The 19,762-nt window shown below is 37.5% G+C and overlaps 1 protein-coding gene across 3 annotated transcripts in view; it reads left to right on the plus strand.

Moving 5' to 3' along the window:
- The window catches only part of LOC131076779 (ABC transporter G family member 35), a 152,618-nt gene that overhangs the window by 127,719 nt on the left and 5,137 nt on the right, over window positions 1-19,762 (plus strand). The window contains exons 6-24 of one of the 3 annotated variants that reach the window (XM_059214035.1): window positions 3,845-3,929; window positions 4,065-4,224; window positions 4,374-4,450; window positions 4,560-4,613; window positions 5,031-5,121; window positions 5,229-5,530; window positions 5,683-5,964; window positions 6,129-6,442; window positions 7,686-7,846; window positions 7,934-8,040; window positions 8,212-8,368; window positions 8,482-8,619; window positions 9,565-9,707; window positions 9,815-10,147; window positions 10,270-10,560; window positions 10,677-10,760; window positions 10,878-11,011; window positions 11,115-11,342; window positions 11,474-11,645. In XM_059214035.1, the coding sequence (XP_059070018.1) occupies window positions 3,845-3,929; window positions 4,065-4,224; window positions 4,374-4,450; window positions 4,560-4,613; window positions 5,031-5,121; window positions 5,229-5,530; window positions 5,683-5,964; window positions 6,129-6,442; window positions 7,686-7,846; window positions 7,934-8,040; window positions 8,212-8,368; window positions 8,482-8,619; window positions 9,565-9,707; window positions 9,815-10,147; window positions 10,270-10,560; window positions 10,677-10,760; window positions 10,878-11,011; window positions 11,115-11,342; window positions 11,474-11,645 (3,313 nt within the window). Of the gene's footprint in view, window positions 1-3,844; window positions 3,930-4,049; window positions 4,225-4,373; window positions 4,451-4,559; window positions 4,614-5,030; window positions 5,122-5,228; window positions 5,531-5,682; window positions 5,965-6,128; window positions 6,443-7,685; window positions 7,847-7,933; window positions 8,041-8,211; window positions 8,369-8,481; window positions 8,620-9,564; window positions 9,708-9,814; window positions 10,148-10,269; window positions 10,561-10,676; window positions 10,761-10,877; window positions 11,012-11,114; window positions 11,343-11,473; window positions 11,646-19,762 lie in introns of those variants that run through there. The other 2 variants (XM_059214033.1, XM_059214034.1) reach the window with 2 other exon arrangements.

Raw genomic sequence — 19,762 nt, forward strand, 5'->3', positions numbered from 1 at the left:
TATTCTGATTTACGACAGACCTGCACTTGAAATGCTTAATCAGCAACACATGGAATCACTAAAATGCTCACTACTCTCTCGATACTAGTCCGAATGACCCAAAACCAAAAGCAATGGCTTCCTATGAAGGAGGCGAACAAACCAATACCAAGAAATTAGACATTAACCCAACAGATTATTTAACATGAACCCCAAGGCAATTCCCAGCAGTGACGCCAGGCAAGAATGGCGATTCTTCTCTATAAAATAAAACACTTCTTATTAGAATCTGCAAATTTGCACAAAGGAGCGCCCAGCCAAAACAAGAGGAAATATGCAATACCCAGAATGAATATGTTTTTATTTTGAATTATATGAGTGAAACTACAAATCTGCCCTACTAACCGTGACTCCCGAAAATGAAATGAAATGCAAATAACTGAACTTCCAGTACACATCAAGCTACAATGCAATCCTCACTACAAACTCTAACAACTACACTAAATCACTACTAGTTGCTATCTTTCAAGCAAGAAGCAATGCCAAGGCTAGGAGGCATTCATTCCTCGAAGCAACCCCAATACCATTCCGGCAGAGTAACACTTCCATAGACATCAGATGCCAAATGAAGGGAAGAGGCCTCCATTTATAAGCTTAACAAGGAATCTCTAGAGGCTTCTAGAAAGTGCGCCCTAATTTCACATTTGAATTTTCCTCCAAGAGATGGCGCCACTTTTAAAAGCTTTAATTAACCTTTATTTTAATTCACTTCTCTTCATAAAGTTGGCACCCCTTTTCATAAGCAAGATTTTAGACCTTAGGAAATATTAAATCCCTTCCATGATGCGTCCACCCTTAAAGACCACCTTTTAAAACAACTTGAAGTGATGAAGCTAGACCAAGGGGTCAACTTTAAAATATAACATTATTTAAATGAAATGAACTTATCTCTCCAAAAACATCCCAAGGCCAAAAGTGACGAAGCCAACTGAACCAACTGAAGAAGAGAACCAACTATGCTGAAATAATCAAGACCACTGCCAGAAATAGAATTTACTAAAAATAGTAAATTCCAAAAAGTGCTCGGAATGCAAAGCCGAACATACCACTGTGAAGCCCTCTGAAAACCCAGAAAGAATCCGCGACCCAAACTCTAATTCACGAGCAACAACAAACTCCAAAATTGGAAACCCTAATTTCACCCATTGAGTAGCCTACGGGTCTTCGAAATAGGCCATCGGTCAACTGAAACATCACGCCTGAGAAGGGGACATTACACATTGAGAGATGAAGGGAAGTGTTTGTAGAGCAATCTTGAGTGAATTAGTGATATTGTTTCACATAACATGAATTGGTAATACAAGACTCAAACTTTCATTCATCATAAGCCTTTTGCCTTGTATTTTCATAGGATTTTATTTACAATTACAATCTAAGGTTTTTGTCTTTCTTTTGTCAAGAATGTTGGATGGAAGGAATGATACATGGAGAGATATATGTCAACAACATGGAAAGGGAGAAAGACTTTACAACCTGAAAAGGAGATCAAGTCATGCAAAGAGGGCAACATCAAAATCAAGGATGCTCAAGATCAAAAGAAGGAACTCAACAATATGGAGGATTGCTCAACTGAGGACGAAGCTCAAGACATGAACAAGACTTCACATTGTTGGCAAACAAATGAAGGAAAGACAAGTTCAAAACATGACAAGGATGAGAAAATCAAAGTCAAGGATAGGGAACACAAAGGATTCCACATTATTAAGTTAGGAACTATACCAAGGAATAACAAGATCAAGAAATGTTCAACAAGGAGGATTCCCAAATGTGAAGATAAAATGTAAGAGGATGATCAAGGAAAGAAGATAGTTTTAGAAGAGTTAATCAAGGTTAAAAACTTGAGTTTTAGAAGAGTTAATCAAAGTTAGAGACTTGATCAAGATGATGCAATTTGGGAATATGAACCATCACAATCAGTCAAAAGGCTTGATGCTGTGAGTATCAAGAGATATGCATGTTGGTGTGGCGCCTAATCATTCTCAACCAATCAAATAATGACACGTCGACATGTCCAAGTGCATTGAACCCAACTCATTCCAAGAGGAGCAAGTGACACGTGGAGTCACATTTAAATATTATTTAATATACCTTACCTCATCCTTCATTTGGTCTGTTCTAAAAGGGGACATGTGTCCAAAGTTGGGTATTCATATCATTGGTCAAATATTAAATGTAAGTTGTGGTAGTTGCAACTACCCCACACTAGGGTTTTGTTGTCCAAATCTTGGCCATTGATTTCAAATCAATTTGGACCCTTGAATTGTAATTCAAAGTCTATAAAAGGCTTTATTTTCTCATTTGTAAAGGTTAATAGTGGATAGAAAATAGATTTAGAGTAGAGTAGGAGGAGGAGACCAGGAATTGTTGCCAAGACTATGTTGGAATAAACATATGATTTCATTGAAGATATGGTGGATCTTTATGTGTTGTTTCTAAATGTTGCATGGTTTCTACTTCTTCAGCTTTAGTTAAAGTTCATTGACTTTGATGGAGAAATGCAATGATATGTGATGAATTCCTTGGTGTTCATACCATTTGTAGTTTGTTGAATGCAAATTGCAATGCATGGTTAGTCTAGACCTCATTGTTGCAATAGTTCGATTGTGGATGTTCATTTGAATTGCGCCAACATTGGGTATTTGAATGGATGTTTGCAATATGAAAATCATTTACTACCTTTGGAGATTGCATCAGTCTTGTGTGGTTGTTATCATGGCAAAACAAAGCTTGATTTGAGGAGTTTGCCTATCTGAGCATCATTCATTATCATCATTGTTCATAGGTCCAAATTAGATTAGATTCTCTATCCCTTTCCCTTTGATCTTTGTTTGGTAGAAGTAAATTTAGTTTCCAAGTTCTAGCAATATCACATCGAATACACTTGAGTCTATCAAACATAAAGTCGATTGTTGGCATTGCCTTATTTGATCACGAAGTTTAGCATATAAGTCTTCCTTGTTCAAGAGAGGATAGAATATATATGTGTTCCAGGTGTCTAAAAAGCACATCAACAGTAACCATTTCTTGCTACCTCTTGTTCTATCAAAGGGACTATACAACTAGTTCAGATCATGCTTCCATTACTAAATGTTACCTTCATATGGAAATTTAAAAACATATCAATCAATAACTTCCATATATAAAGGTGTAATTCTTCTCATAAACATCTTGAACTTGATTTTCTGTAAATCTATCAGGATTTCCTTTAGTACATTCATGTTGATTATCTTCTTAGGTTTGAAACGGCAATTCTTCTTACTCACAGTCAAACTGGTTTGACACTTTGTTTTGTGGGTAATATACCATCCGTGTTATGGGGGAGCTGTTATCCTGCCCTTCACTGGTCTGGAAAATATCCAGACATGATTATGTAGAGAGGTCAGGTATGAAGGAAACAAAAAGTTTTTCAATGAAGGAACTTAATTTAAGTGTTCCTCAAAATGCAAATTCCTTATAGGTACTTTCAATATACGACTTAGAATGGAACCAAATGCAGTCCCCATTTTATTGTTAGTTGGCAGCCCTGGCTAGTCCTGACTGGTCTAGTCTTTTATTGCCATTTAATCTTTGTTATTGAGACAGGCGTATGTTTGCATTTGTCTCTTACGTAGATCTAAAATATTTAGATTAACATAAGAAGCCATTATCAGTGAGGCATTTGAAGTTGTGGTATGGCACCATAAATTTTAGTCAAAAAAGAAGAGATAGGGTTTCATCTCCACATTTTTAACTTAAATATCATGTGATCTTTTGCAGATCCTTAAATCTCTATAGAGTCTAATATAATATTTTATCTATTATACAGGATGACACTTCTACTAGGCCCACCAGCATGTGGGAAGACAACCTTGCTCCTCGCCCTTGCAGGGAGATTGGATCCAGATTTAAAGGTTATACTCAAGAATATTGTGTAACTTGATTGTCATGTAATTTCTATCGACTCTTATAGTCTATGCTGATAGATTAGCTTATGGAGTACCCATTAGTTTTTCGAGCATGCTTAATGCTGAATGTTTTTGTAGCAGATGACAGGAGACATCTCATACAATGGACTCAAGCTCAATGAATTTGTTCCTCAGAAGACAACAGCTTATATCAGTCAGTATGATTTGCATATTTCTGAGATGACAGTGAGAGAAACACTCGATTTTGCAGCTAGATGCCAAGGAGTTGGCACCAAACATGGTATGTAGGACTTTTATCCCCAACTTTACTATGCTTTCAACTTTGGTCTTTATAGAATAGCTGAGGTGAGCATCCGTTCCATAAACAATAATTGTCAATGAATTTTTAACATTGCATTCTATGTGCTTTTGAACTTTTGTATTATATAGAACTATTAGAGGAAATTGGAAGAAGAGAGAAAAAAGCTGGGATTCTTCCAGAAGCAGACATAGACACATATATGAAAGTTAGTGAAATGCTCAATTGACAATTTTTGGTGGTAGATTCTAAAACTCTGAAATTGAAATTCACTCTTGTTCATTTCATAGCTTAACTCCTCCATTGATTGTTCACAGGCAACTGCAATCAAGGGTTTGAAGGAGAGCATTCAAACAGATTACATTATAAAGGTAAGGACATTTCTTCTTTACCAAGGATCTGCTTTATGCACATTGAGCATTCATTCATATAATTTATCAAGAGAAGTTCACAACTTTGGCATGGTTTGCTCATCCAATCTGATATTCATCTTCTATCAGTCGATCATATTGAAAAATTGTTTTATCTCTGATTCTGTTTTCACTGTTCACCATGGTTAGAATGCTATACAAGGATAGAGGTAATAAAACTCACATTATAGCCTGAACTAGTTGTGAAAGAAAGTCTAATACATGGAAAAGCAAGTTAAAGAATTCCTGGAGCTTTTTCAATAGAGATGCATATTAATCACTAGAATAAATGAAATGTCTAACCGACCAAGCCTATGCATTATGTTTCCAACTAAACTGTGATGGTCATGTTGAAGAGGTTCCCTACTTTTTTTGTAGGTTCTTGACTTGGATATCTGTTCAGAGATAATGGTTGGTGATGCCATGATAAGAGGAATCTCAGGTGGACAGAAAAAACGAGTAACAACTGGTATTGGAGCTTATTCTAACTTGGACAGTTAGGTTTCTAAATGCCATGTCTTTATTCATTAGTTTGCACACTTGAGTGTAAGGCATTCTTTGCCAATCTCTTTGCAGGGGAGATGATTGTATCTCCAATAAAAACTCTTCTCATGGATGAGATATCAAATGGCTTGGACAGCTCCACCACTTTTCACATCATGAAGTGCCTTCAACAGTTTGCACACATCATGCAAGCTACAATACTTGTATCACTTCTCCAGCCAGCACCTGAAACATATGATCTCTTTGATGACATTATCTTAATGTCTGAAGGGCAGATAATATATCATGGCCCTCGGGATAATGTACTTGACTTTTTTGAATATTGTGGGTTCAAGTGTCCAGAGAGGAAAGGCGCTGCAGACTTCATGCAGGAGGTGAACATTTAGCTGCCCTTGTATCCGTATTTTTTCATAATCTGGCCCCCCCTGTAAAGAGACTGACACAGAATTTTGCCAACACTTGAATATGTCTCATGTTTCAGCTCGCCTCAAAACAAAATTAACTTGTGTTTTGCATGGAATTACAGGTTATTTCCCAAAAGGACCAAGAACAGTACTGGTTTAACCAGGAAAAGCCCTACAGATATATTTCTCCAGAACAGTTCCAACAGAAATTCAAACAGCATCATGTTGGAGAGAAGCTAACACAGGAACTTGAGACACCTTTTTCCACGTCTGAAGCAGGTGAAGCTGGTCTGTGCTTCAGCAAATACTCTCTCACAAAATGGGAACTGTTCAAGGCATGCTTTGCTAGAGAGTGGCTACTTATGAAGCGGAACTCATTTGTCTATGTCTTCAAGGCAATACAGGTAAAATTTTATCATACCAAGCCATATTTCACTCTAGGATGTCACGCCTTGTTGACCCTCTCTAGCTGGTGGTTGTTATCTACGTCCTTAAAAATTGTGTACTGCAGTAGCATATCTCTGGAGTTGGCTTTTGTTCTACATTAATACTCTGCTTCCTCTTGCAGCTTTTTTTGCTCGCAATTATCACAATGACAGTATTCCTTCGCACGCGCATGAAAGTAGATCTATCACATGCAGATAGTTACCAAGGTGTACTTTTCTTCACACTGACAGTCATGATGTTCAATGGATTTGCTGAGCTGTCATTCACACTTGCTCGAATTCCAGTATTCTTCAAACAAAGAGATCTTTACTTCTACCCATCATGGGCTTATGCCATTCCAGGATTTGTTCTGAAGGTTCCAATTTCATTTTTCGAGTCACTTATGTGGACCTCAATGACTTATTATGTGATTGGATATGCTCCTGAAGCTGGCAGGTCAGTATTGTTTATACCTTTGGTTCCAAATTTCCTTTAGATTATATGCTCCTGTCAAACAGTTGATTCAGGGAAAAATCATGGATATAAAAATCATATTAAAATGCCTATCTCCCTTCATAAGCAAGAATTTAACATTTTCAAAGATCATTTTTTTAAGCACATGGTTCATTTCCATTTTTGAAATTTTGCTCCAAACAAACAGCACAGGGTAGAAGATACAATGACATGAGACAACAGACAGAAAACATAATTTTACATATATGTAAGTTTTTGATATTGAAAATTTGCCTACATTTTGAAATTCCAGTTGCTTACATAAATGTTAGGACAGACTAATGCAAACTAGTTTCCTAGACAATGTTTGAAAAATTATTAATTAATCCATCTGTGGCACCAAGTCAAAAGAGGTTGACGGTTTATGCACCCTATGCCTATGGGCTACAAAAAATACAAGGATGCTTATCCTCCCAACATCAATAAACAATAAAGAAAAAAGAGCAAAAATTTCACTTTCAGCAGAAACTACTCTTCCTTTGACCAAGGTGCTTAAGTTCCATGACCACTGCATCTTGTTTCATTATATATACAAAATGTCTTTCTCAAGTGCCTTAGATGTTATAAGTGTCAGCCAGACATTCTTTGCAACCCCTAATTTGTCCATCCTTACCCACATAGTCCTCTCCAGTCTCCCATGGATATCATCAGATCTTGTTTTATGTGCTTCCGAGTGATTGATAACGAGGGGGGCAGTCAGTTTAATTTAGATTAGGGGAAGCCTACACCTCTATCCTGGCCTTCATCAGCACCAACTTCTTTCATGAGCGGTCTTCCTTTTTCATGGTTACGTGTATTGTTTGTAGTATGCATCAGTATTGTTTTCACAGTTTGGGGTTCACCTGCATTGGGTTCACTGCTAGTTACCTAGACAATTTTATTATTGTGCTTGGCAGCCTCATTTTGGATCTTCATTTCACTCCCTAGTGTTATTTCTACTGGTGTTTTCAAGTCCTTTTGACCTATTTTAGTTACAAGGATACTAAATTTTTAGTATAATTTCTTTATTTCTTACTTTCTTCTTTAGTTTGAAGAATAATCTAGCCTCACTCTGTTGTTGTTTAACTTCCTTGTTTGATTATGTTTATTTTTGTTCCAGAATGGTCTTTATCATATATAATGAGAATATAATGTATAATTATGATATTAGAGAAACTCACGAGTTGTTGGCTTGCTCCTCATACAGGTTTTTCCGACAATTCCTTGTCCTCTTTTCCATGCATCTAGCAGCAGTCTCACAATTCCGAGCAGCTGCTGCACTTTCTCGAAGCCTGGTTATTGCTAATACAGCTGGTTCTCTGTCAATATTTCTTGTTATTGTGTTTGGGGGTTTTCTCATCCCAAGACGTAAGACTATTCCTTACCAAATATGGATGATTTGATTGGATACTATTTAAAAAAAAAAGGATATAAAATTGAAGTTTCTTCATGCAGCTTCAATTCCAAAATGGTGCCAATGGGCATATTGGATCTCGCCTCTATCATATGCAGAGACTGCAATTACAGTGAACGAGTTTCTTGCTCCACGATGGACTAGTAAGGTGAGCATGAACAAGTCGGAAATTTTTACTTGGTGCTTTCTTCTTTCTTCATGCTATAAAAAGTTTAATCCTCTACTACATAAGTAGTTTATAGTCTCGTTATCATTAGTATTTACCATCCTTTTTAATCTTAATTTGATGTCTGTGATTCTTGTCCGACTCCAATTGTAGCAGATGCCTTCTCAACATAAAAATCTTGGTTTAGAGATATTGGAGAATCGAGGACTTTTCCACAGAGGAAACCTATATTGGATGGCGGTGGGAGCATTGATGGGTATTATATTATTATTGAATATTGTCTACACCCTTGCTTTGACATATTTAAACCGTAAGCTTCTGACCCGATAAAGATATGTGCGACAGGTCTGTCTTTTAACATCAATACCTTTTCCAAATCTGCATTTACTTCATTTTTTAATTAAAGTTTATAAATATAAGCAGCAATTAGCAAGCCTCAAGGTGTGATTTCTCAGAAGAAGCAAGCTCAAATTCAAGGAATTCAAGAAGATACTGCAACTGAACTACAACCTCAATCAGATTCCACAACATCTAGGACAGAAAAAGAAGCCAAGGGCACTGGTGAGAACCTCTTTTCCTTTGCACAAAAGCAGTTCCCAAAGATAGAAGGACAATCCTTATTTACTTTTCAGTGCCAATAGAATAACTCAGGAAAAGGAAACGAGCACTTCGATCAATCTCTTAAGTTAGGTTGGGGAATATGGGAGGATATACAAAAAGAACAAAAAACAAAAATTGAAATAACTAAGTTCAAAACACTTTTCTCTGTCAAGTTTCAGTATCTATTGAGAACGTCAATTGTCACATAAATAAGATATTGTTTGACATATCTCGAACTCATACTGAGCATAATTATTTTTGGAGCAGTCTATTTTGAAGAATAAATCTCTTTTGTTTTGCAGGAGACTATAGACAATCAGTTCATAGTGGAAGAAGTTATTTTGTAATCAGGCTCCTCTACTTGGGTTTCTTCGCATCTCTTAGGAAATAAATTAATAAAGCTTTGTGACTACATGTTTTGCTTAAGTCTCATATGTCAACTATTAGATACTATTTTGTATTTTCAAGCTTCACAATAATCATGATTCTGGGGTTAGAGACAATATATTGTGGGTGTGAGTTTGTGATTTTATTTGTGTTTCCATTTTATTGATGAATTTTCATTAGCAAGATCACTGTAACTATCAAGATGAATTGACAACAAATACTGCTGACTCATTACAGGACCTTATAATGTCTTCGTAGATTATTGTAACTTGTAGCTATGTATCTGCGTTGTCTGCCTTTGAGTTGATAGGTAACATGACAGCATTACAAAATTATAACAGGCAATCACATGACTGCCTTGACTATCACTAGACATTATTTTAACCTGGATAACATACTAGTAAGATTTCATTTTGAGTATCAGACTCACTGCTATAACAAACTTCCAAATTTTTCATGTCTATTAATAATCTACTTCTCATGTTGCTGATTCAATTTACTTTGGATGTTGTCATACAGCTGAAGTGCAGATGGCCAATACAGGAAATAGACAGGACAGATTTTCTGGAAGGTCTAATGCAACTAAACAGGGAATGATTTTACCTTTCAAGCCATTGGCAATGTCTTTTCAAAATGTGCAGTATTTTGTCGATATGCCTGTGGTATGCTTTTCAAAACAAATTCTCGAGTTTTATCTGTAATGTGTAGCCTGAGTAATTCGGCTCTGTTATTACATATAGATAAATACTTCTAAATGTCTCTTTGTCAGGAAATGAAAGAGCAAGGAATTACAGAAGATAGACTTCAGCTGCTGAGAAACATCAATGGTGCTTTTAGACCAGGTGTTCTAACAGCTTTAATGGGTGTTAGTGGAGCTGGGAAGACAACATTAATGGATGTTTTAGCTGGAAGAAAGACAGGAGGCTATATTGAGGGAGATATATATATCTCAGGATTCCGGAAGGTGCAAGAAACATTTGCCAGAATATCGGGATATTGTGAGCAGAATGACATACATTCTCCTCAAGTTACTGTTTATGAATCACTCATTTATTCAGCATCTTTGCGTCTAGCACCTGAAATAGATGCAAAGACTAAAAAGGTACTTCGTTTATATCTCTTCCACTGCCACACTATTGCTGCTGTAACCCTAAGCAGCAAAGTTTTGGTTCCTTTTACTTTCTCTCTGATGAGAATAAAGGATACTGTTTTTGTTTTCCCCAGCTTTTTGTCAATGAAGTCATGGAGCTAGTTGAATTAGATAACTTGAAAGATGCCCTTGTGGGCATCCCAAGTGTTAGTGGCCTATCTACCGAGCAACGAAAAAGACTAACGATAGCAGTAGAGCTTGTTGCAAATCCTTCTATCATATTTATGGATGAGCCAACTTCTGGTTTAGATGCCCGTGCTGCTGCTATAGTAATGCGTGCAGTTCGGAATACTGTAGATACAGGGCGAACAGTTGTTTGTACAATTCACCAGCCAAGTATTGATATATTTGAATCATTTGATGAGGTACTTTCGTTGAGGCAAGGTTTTCAGTATTTTCTTAAGTTATTTTTACATTTTCAGGATCAAATATGCTTTTGCAATTTGCTTTATTCTGACTGAGCCATATTGACTCACCACAGTTACTGTTAATGAAACAAGGAGGAGAAATCATATATGGGGGTGCACTAGGTCACCGTTCTGAAAAGGTTATACAATATTTTGAGGTAAGAAGCTTAAGTCATGAGGTGAATTATTTAGGCTCAGTTAAATCATTTTTTCTTTGTTACAGAGTTGAAACTCGAAAGGCAACTCAATTTCTCGCCTTTCTATCTCCTTCACAGGCTATTTCAGATGTGCCAAAAATCAAAGATACGTATAATCCTGCGACATGGATGTTAGAAGTTACGTCTACCGCTGTTGAACAGCGCAATGGTATAGACTTCGCTCAGATTTATAGAGACTCAACCCTTTATCAGTGAGTATGAAAGAAACCAAACTGGTTGTAAATCATTGGCAATCTTCTGAATTCTGTAGAACTGCGCCTTGGAAAACGTACTGATATATTTCAGCATCTATAGGCAAAGTGAAGAACTAGTTAAAAATTTAAGCATCCCAGCACCAGATTCAGAGGACCTTCATTTTCCATCTCGGTATGCACAAAATACTTGGAAGCAATTCTCAGCCTGTCTATGGAAGCAATATTGGGCATACTGGCGGAGTCCTGGCTATAATTTAGTACGCTTAATTGTCACTTTCATTGTGGCAATAGTATTTGGTGCCATCTATTGGCAGAAAGGAACAAAGATGTATGTTGATTGAATTCTACATTGAGTTATATATTTGAGCATTCCTTTGACATTCAATCCTTGTATATCCTTGGTGATTTTCTTTTACCTTCCAAATTAAAAGATTTAACTCATGAATTTGTTTTTGACAGACACAACCAGCAAGACCTGTTCAGTATGACGGGAGCAATTTATGGTGCCACAATGTTTATAGGAGTAACCAATTGTTCCGCTGTGCAGCCCTTTGTGGATGTCGGGCGCAGTGTTTTCTATAGAGAAAAAGCAGCAGGGATGTATTCTGCTGTTGTATATGCTCTTGCCCAGGTAAGTAATAAGTTACACACAAAAATCTTCATGAAATATGAATGTTAAATTCATATATGATATGGAGGCCACTGATCTCTCCAAGCATTAAGGAGACTACAGCACCCACTGGATGAATTAAACATACATATTTTTATCTTGACTGTTTTATACCACAAAAAGAGCTGACACGTCTTTCCAATTTTTGTAAACGTGGCTAAGAAACACTTTCATTGGTATCATTGGCTATGATTAACAAAAGTTTGTCACATCTCCACCCATTTTAACTTGTCCAATAGTTTATCAAGTCAATGGCTAGATATTAGAATGAAAGTGTGTAGTGGGGGGTTCTAATTAAAACCCCTTCCAAATAGATATCTTTAATATATAATTAAAACTATACAATTATAAATTATTATATCATCTAGATCATTCATATATATACCATTATAAAATAATATTAATTGCCTAAATTGCTGAAATCACCGATCAAACATATTGTATAAGACTATCTATGCACTTGAAGCTCTCAACAATGTGCTCTAAACTCTCTATTAAATGGAAAAGTTACAAATTTGGTGGTCAGCAAGCAATGAGAGGACATGAATAGAATATAATAGAATAGAATAATTTTAAGGTCTATGAGGTTAAAAGTAATTTATAGAACATCAAATTCCATCATTTTAGTTTTTATACTTAAACAATTTTTAAGAAGTTTGATGATGAGCTCTTCTATTTTCCCAAAATTTTGGCAAATATTAAAAAAGAGGAAAAGAAATTTGTGGAGCCATGTGGCATTTTTGGCAATAAGCAGTTGTGGAAAATAGAAAAGAATATAAATTTTTTAATGTCTGAGGTTAAAAATAACTTATGGGACAACAAACTCCATCATTCTAGTTTAGGATATTGCATATTGCCAAAAATGTCACATGGCTCCACTAATTTCTCTCTTTTTTAATAGTTGCCATCAAATTTCTTTCCAAATTCTATATGTACAAATTGTTATTAGTGCTATTAATACAAATCTAATGACTTCTTAAAAATAAGTAGAAAAATTAAGTATTCATGAAACCACAAACTCCATAAATAACTTTTATATAAGTTAACCAGTCACCGCTAGAGAAAATAAGCTAAGTAGCCACATAAAAACTTGCCCAATGCCTGCTCATATCTTGAGCATGTAGATAATTAATCAGGATATAAAACAGATAGACAAAAACCCATAAAGAAAGCAGCCAAAGATTTAAAAAATGCCACTCTCCATAATCTTATTGCAAAATGCAGGAATAGGTCTTCCAACAACTGCCTATGAACACGCCTAACAATTTTAATTTATAAATGATTGATCGGCTTTATTGACATGACATAAAATTAAGGACATGTATAGTTTGAGCGTGGATTTCACAACAGTCACAAACGCAAATGAGTATCAACACAATTTCTCTATTCATTTAGGGGTTACTTCATTTTCATAAAAGACCCATCAAATTGATTTCAGTAATGCTTAAGCTTTATGGTTGAAATGGGCTAACCATTGTGTTGTGACATTTTTACACATTGCACCATTGCAAATAGGGGCTCCCAACTTTTTTGCTTTCTAGGTTAGTTGTCGTAGCTTAGCCATTGGTAGTTTTATTCTTTTGCTATTAACCTTGTGCTTGGAAGAGGTGTAGTATCTTAAGTGGCTAGGGGGTAATTGTTGTCATTTTATGACACCCTTGGTCCATCAGTGAGAACCGATCAGAAATATGTTCCATAGACTAGCACTACCCTAGTTGATCAAGGAGAAAAGCAGAAGAATCATGAAGTATGAAGTGTTGCCTTGTCCGGAGGAAGTTCCTCCCTTGGCCTTTTCTTCCTTTCCTGGAACTCTGGAACCCCGAGGTTCCGAAGTTCCTCCCTTGGTCTTTTCTTCCTTTCTCGGAACTTCAGAACCCCGAGGTTCTGAATTTCCTTCTTTTCTTCTCCCCTTTCCCGAAACTCTAGAACCTTGAGGTTCTGAAGTTCCCTTCCCTTGCCTTCGTTGGAACTCCGAAACCCCAAGGTTCCGAAGTTTCCTTCCCTTGCCTTCCCTGGAATTCCGGAACCCCAAGGTTCCGAAGTTCCCTCCTAGCCTTTCTTCCTTCTTTTCTTCGGAACTCCGGAACCCCAAGGTTCCGAAGTTCCCTCCTAGCCTTTCTTCCTTCTTTTCTTCAGAACTCCGGAACCCCGAGGTTCCGAAGTCCTCTTCCTTGTTTCCCCTTCTTCTCTCCGGAACTTCGGAACCCCGAGGTTCCGAAGTTCCTTCCCTCTTTGCCTTTTCTCTCTAGTTCCTCCAGAACTCTAGAACCCTGAGGTTCCGAAGTTCCTTTCCTTCTCTTCCTCTCTCTATCCCAGAACTCCGGAACCCCGAGGTTCCAAAGTTCTTTCCTTAGCTTTTTCTTAGTTCCTCGGAGCTCCAAAACCCCAAGGTTTTGAAGTTCATTGCTACTCTCCTTTCTCCTATCCCGGAACTCCAGAATCCCGAGGTTACGAAGTTCTTCCCTTGCCTTCCTCAATTCGGGAGCCCGAGCCTCCGAAGTCCCCAGGCTTCCTTCCGACTGGCGACACGTCCGGATGGCGTGATCAACACTCAAGGCTTTAAATGCTTCGACAATTTTGGTGACTTGCGCACTTTCTTGTGTGGAGCCACAATGGTGCATTTAATTTTTTTGGCAGAATTTCCATCAAGGGAGGTACGGGGCCTTGCTTGGTGACTTGTGTCATGACTGCATACTCTGACTTTGGAAGGTCAGTCAATCCACCTTCTCAGGATTGCCTTTTGTGGTATGGCTAGGTTGCTTGCATGTACAAGTCAAATGCATGTACTTCCCTGCACTTCCAGACTAACATGCAGGGGTCATGATCACCCTTGTAACCATTTTTCTATATAAAGGCTATTAAGCCTCATTGTAAAGGGTTCTCTCCCTACCACCTTGAGCTTTCCTATGCTTTTTCTCTTCTCTTAAAGACTTGTAATCATTTTTGCATTTATGCAACTATAAGATTGGTTTTTGGCCTTATGATTAATTGAAAATCACCATTCTTGCCTTCTTTCAACTTATGTATGTTGTGTATGTTTTCTTACCTTCATCATAGGTGTATGTCTTGTGGCTTTTCTCTCCATATATGTTGTGTTAACTTGTTTTCTGAGTGTGACTTGTGGGAATCCTTCTCCCCTCTTGACACTTAGTGAATTCTAACCTCCATACATGCAATTGAAGTTGTACATCTCCTGGGTGTTTTAGTTAATTCTTTGTGTCATTTCGGTGGGGAGAGGAACAATCTCTTCTTGGTGCATCACCTCCTTCTATTTCAAGGATTATCTCTTCCCTTTACCTCTGCAAATTGTTAGGATAGGCTTAATAGTTAGTTTTGAAGTGTTGAGTTGGTTCAACACCTGCACCTAGATTGAGAAGGAAGGCGACCTTCTCCAGAGATTCAACCCCCTTGCGCAAGGTCCCACACTTCGGGGTTGTTTCCATGTTTCACAAGGTTGCTGAGTTGATAGCTCAGCAAGGGTACAAGCTTTTGTGATAACAGTAATCAAGTCAAGTCTCTCTTTAAGATGAGGTGAGGTCAGTTAGTTCTCAAGGCTTAATAAATGAATGATCATTCCATTTGATCATCATTTGCTTGCTGAATTAGAAATGAAGTGCTGAAATTTGACTAAGGCAGATTTGTTTTGGAGAGTTAAAATTTAAAGGAATTGGGATAGAGTTCAAATTACCATCAAGTGGCTTAGAACAAATGGATTAAGATAGCTAAGTGCCACTTTTGAAGCACTTCCTTTGAGCCCCCAAATGTGCGACTTAAGCATTTTTATCATTTCCTTTGGTTTCCTAGTTCAGTGACTTAAAGCATTTTTCACTTCCTTTGCCACCTGAAATGTGCGACTTAAGGATTGAGTTCCTTTGACATTGGAAATGTTTGATCTAAGACATAATCACTTTCACTTTTCCCAACATTGCCAGTAGGTTCTCAAACTCGATCACTCCCATTTCCATCCCCTATCCTTTCCACCTTTTCATCTCCCCTCATTTCCATTCCCTACCATTGCCATATTCCCTTCACCTTTCCACCTTTCCTTTCACTCCTTCCACTCTTTCGTCCTAACTTCCCTTCCTTACACCCCCTATGCCTTCACCACATTCTTCACCTCTCCATCTCCCCTTCCATTTCCACTTCCCACACCTCCTTACCTTCACCTTCTACTTCCTACCTTTCCACTTCACCTTTCACTCCCATCTCCTTTCACTACCTTTCTTCACCTTCACCTTTCATTACCACTTGTTGATGTGTTTTTCATGTACATGCGAACACATAATAAAATACCAAGGTATCTTATCCTCTCTTGAACAAAGTTTCCCGACTGCTGAAGATCTCGCCGAAGGATCAATTGGAGTAACTCCAAGGTTCTGATATGTAGGGTCTCTACGTGTGGATAAGCTTCTCGTGGTATGATGTGATTTTCCTGGGATCACAAGGGGACTTACACTCGATGACCTGAGTGTCTGATTTGCTTTAGATATCACTGGAATGTGGGTCTTTACTGATCCTTGATTTTTAAAAAAGGGAAAAGGATAAGGGTTGGAGAAGGATCTAATTCTAACACTAAGAATGTAGGAGCAATGGATGTTCTTTGATGAAACTTTAACTAAGTCTTGCTTTGACATGCTAGGATCATCTCCACAAGGTTAGTGTAATCTTCTAAGGAAGGCTTTATGATGTTCAGATCACCGCTACAAGCATAGACACTGTCAGGTTGATGCATATCAATGAAGAAACGATAATCAAAGTTAAGCTTAAGCTGAATGATTCCAGTTGACTAAGCAAGGCAAGTTTGCAATCAACAAACCGCTAGTAGTATGGATATACAAATTTCACCATTGATCATACAAATTTCTTCCATTCATCTAATAACATGAAATTAAATTTGAGAAGTATAGAGACCATGCAAATTGTAGAATCAACACAAAATTCACCATTCCTTCAATGAAGTTTACATGTCTTTTGCAACAATCTCTTGGCAACAATCTTTGCCTTCTCTTTCTACTCTACTCTAAAATGCTATCTACTATTGAGCTACTAATTATTGACTATCTCTCTTTTGCTAACTCCTAACTATTCTCTGACTATTAACCCTTACAAATGAGGAGCCAAGGCTTTATATAGAGAGCCCTTTACAAATTGACAACTCTGATTGACTTAGAATCAATGGCTAGGATTACAGGATAGAAACCATAATTAGGGTTTGTTATAACAAACTTCCTTAGCCAATGAGAAAATTACATTCCAGGAGTGAGGACCAATAGGAAGCAGGGGTAGGTACACTGAATTTTGTGCCATCACTGATAAATTAGGTACGTTGAATCTAGTCATGCTGAGGTGGACTAATCCAACTGGAGAAATCATGACTGGGATGCCACCTTGTCTAACGCTTGTGATTGGTTGATCCTCCTCTGTTTCTGACATGATGAATGATGTACTTCCTTGACTCCCCTGTGCTTGATGAGACTTCCTTATGGTCAAGTCTTCTTCCTCCGGTAGCATATCTCGCCTTGAAGTGATGGCAAAGCCTTTCTTTGTCATCTTGTGGTTCATTAGTGTGGCAAAGCGAAGGTTTTGGAGATAGCTTGCAATTCCTTGAACACTTGAAATCTCCCAATGCTTTTCTCGAACACTTGAAATCTTCCTCCATGCATTTGGAGTGTCCTTGATGATGATGGGCTTAGAATAGGTCGTCCTTGTCCTAGCCTGATTTTCTTTCACTTGCAACACAAACCAAAAGATGATCAAGTACACATGATATATTTATCTTGTTCATAGCATTTCTTACCTTAAATTATTGACAAGAAGGCATCGAGATAGAATTTGCCTTCGAATAAAGAGAGATCTTGCAAATCTCAAATTCAACTTGAAAGCTCAATTGGTTCCAGTTGCGCAAAGTGCTTCCTTGATAAACCCCAACATCAACTGCTTCACTTATTTATCCACAATCATGCCTTCCTTGTACTTCAATTTTGTCGAGCGTGAAGATGATTCTCCACTGATCTTCCTTGGGTTCACCTATTCAAGAGTTCGCATTTGCTGTCATGCCCTCTTAATTCTGTTGAGCACGGGAGGAGGGTGAAAAAATTCCTTATGATTAATCTCACAAACATGAATTGATAAAATCTGGCTATCAGTTGTTCAGGCGTTCATTGCGACCATGCCGTCCTTCTAGCGCCAATTTTGTTGATGTGTTTTCTAGGCACATGCGAACACATAATAAAATACCACAAGTATCTTATCCTCTCTTGAACAAAATCTCTCAAATGTGAAAGATTAGCTTAAGGATCACTTGAGAAGACTCCAAGGTTCATGAATGTAGGGTCACTATGTGTGGATAAGCTCTGTTGGTTGATGTGACTGCTGGTATCACAAGGGGACTTACATTCGAATGCTTGATTCGCTGGAACTTAGATCATCTGATGTTAAAATATGGTGATGCTTTTGATCCTAAACTAACTGGAGTTTTAAAAAAACTGGCAAAAGATAAGGGGTTGAGAGAGTCTATTCTAATCCTAAGAATGTAGGAAGATGAGTGAATGACTAGATGGAATCCTACTGAACAAGGTCTCACCATCAAAATGAACAATTTGACACAAGCTCAGTGCAATCTTCTAAGGACTTTTCTAAGATGTTCGAATCAATACCATTAAACATTGATCACCACTCAAGTTAATGCATGAGCAACGAGTGTAGAACGATTCGAAGTTAATCTCATATCACTCCAGTTGACCACACAAGACTCACTTACAATTAGTAAGAGGCTAGTGGTATGGACAAAATGGATTCCACACGAATAGATTCAACAAATCCCTCCACTCAATTTAATCAACATGAAAGCAAATTGAGAAGCAAAGACCATGCGAGTTGTTGAAATAACAAATGAAATTAGCCATAAATTCAATGAAATCAATTGTTCCTTTCAACAAAGTTTGGCAACAATCTTTGCCTTCTCCTACTCTAACTTATATTCTAATCGCTATTCTTCTATTATTCTATTCTACTCACTATTAGCTAACTATTCTCCATTAACCTTTACAAATGAAGAGCTTGAGCCTTTTACAGAGAGCTCATTTACAATGAATGACCAGGATTGAATCTCCATCAATGGCCAAAATTTTACAATGAAAACCCTAATTAGGGTTTGTTACAACAAACTTTCTTTAGCCAATGAGAAAATTACATTCAGTAAGTGCAGACCAATAAATATCAGGGGTAGGTGCCTCGGAGTTTGTGCCATCACTGGTGACTCAGGTTCATTGAATTGAGACGTGTTGATGTGGACCCTTCGGATTGGTAGAGGTAGTGACTGGGACAATGACTAGTATGCCACTTTAACTCGCACTTTGTAGGTTTGATAGATCATCATGAAGGAATATCTCTTGATACTCAACATTATTCAGCTTCAGCGATGATGACGATGATCTTCTAACTTTGATTAACTCTTCTGAAACTGTCCTCTCGAATGCCTTGATCATGGAAGTGCAAGGTATAGATCTTAGTTTTGAAGTATTGATGATGCCTTGGAACGACCTCTTGATGTCACTACTGCCTTTCTCCTTCAGAATTCCTTCTCCTATGACTCCCTTCATGTCATTGATGTTGTAGATCATGTCTCTGTGTAAGTGAATGCTTCTTGTGTGATCTCTTTATTTCTTTCTCCATCTCCTGCAAAACAAACAAGCAAGTATCAAATACACTTGATATATAGGTTTAATAAGAACATATAAAGAGGATTCGCCCTCATGAAGCAACACTTGAAGTTGTTTTTGCGCTTGTAGGGAGGAGATCTTGAAGTTTATTCCACCCTTGTTGTTCATGAAGTTATCCTTGTCTTACTCTTCTTCATTTTCTCGAACTTCGCTCATAGCCTTCAAATTGTGAGGTTTGCTCATGCAGGTCAAATCATGAAGTTCACTCTTGCATGTTGAGTTTGTGAAATTCAATATGAAATTCGCTCATACATGCTAATTCATGAAGTTGAGATTTGTTTGTGCAGGTTTGAAGATGAAGATTGCTCTAGATGGTGTGCATGTGAGACTTGTTTTAATCACCTTGCTTATTCATGA

The sequence above is a fragment of the Cryptomeria japonica genome, chromosome 11 (genome assembly GCF_030272615.1).
Source record: "Cryptomeria japonica chromosome 11, Sugi_1.0, whole genome shotgun sequence".
Classification (NCBI taxonomy): Eukaryota; Viridiplantae; Streptophyta; class Pinopsida; order Cupressales; family Cupressaceae; genus Cryptomeria; species Cryptomeria japonica.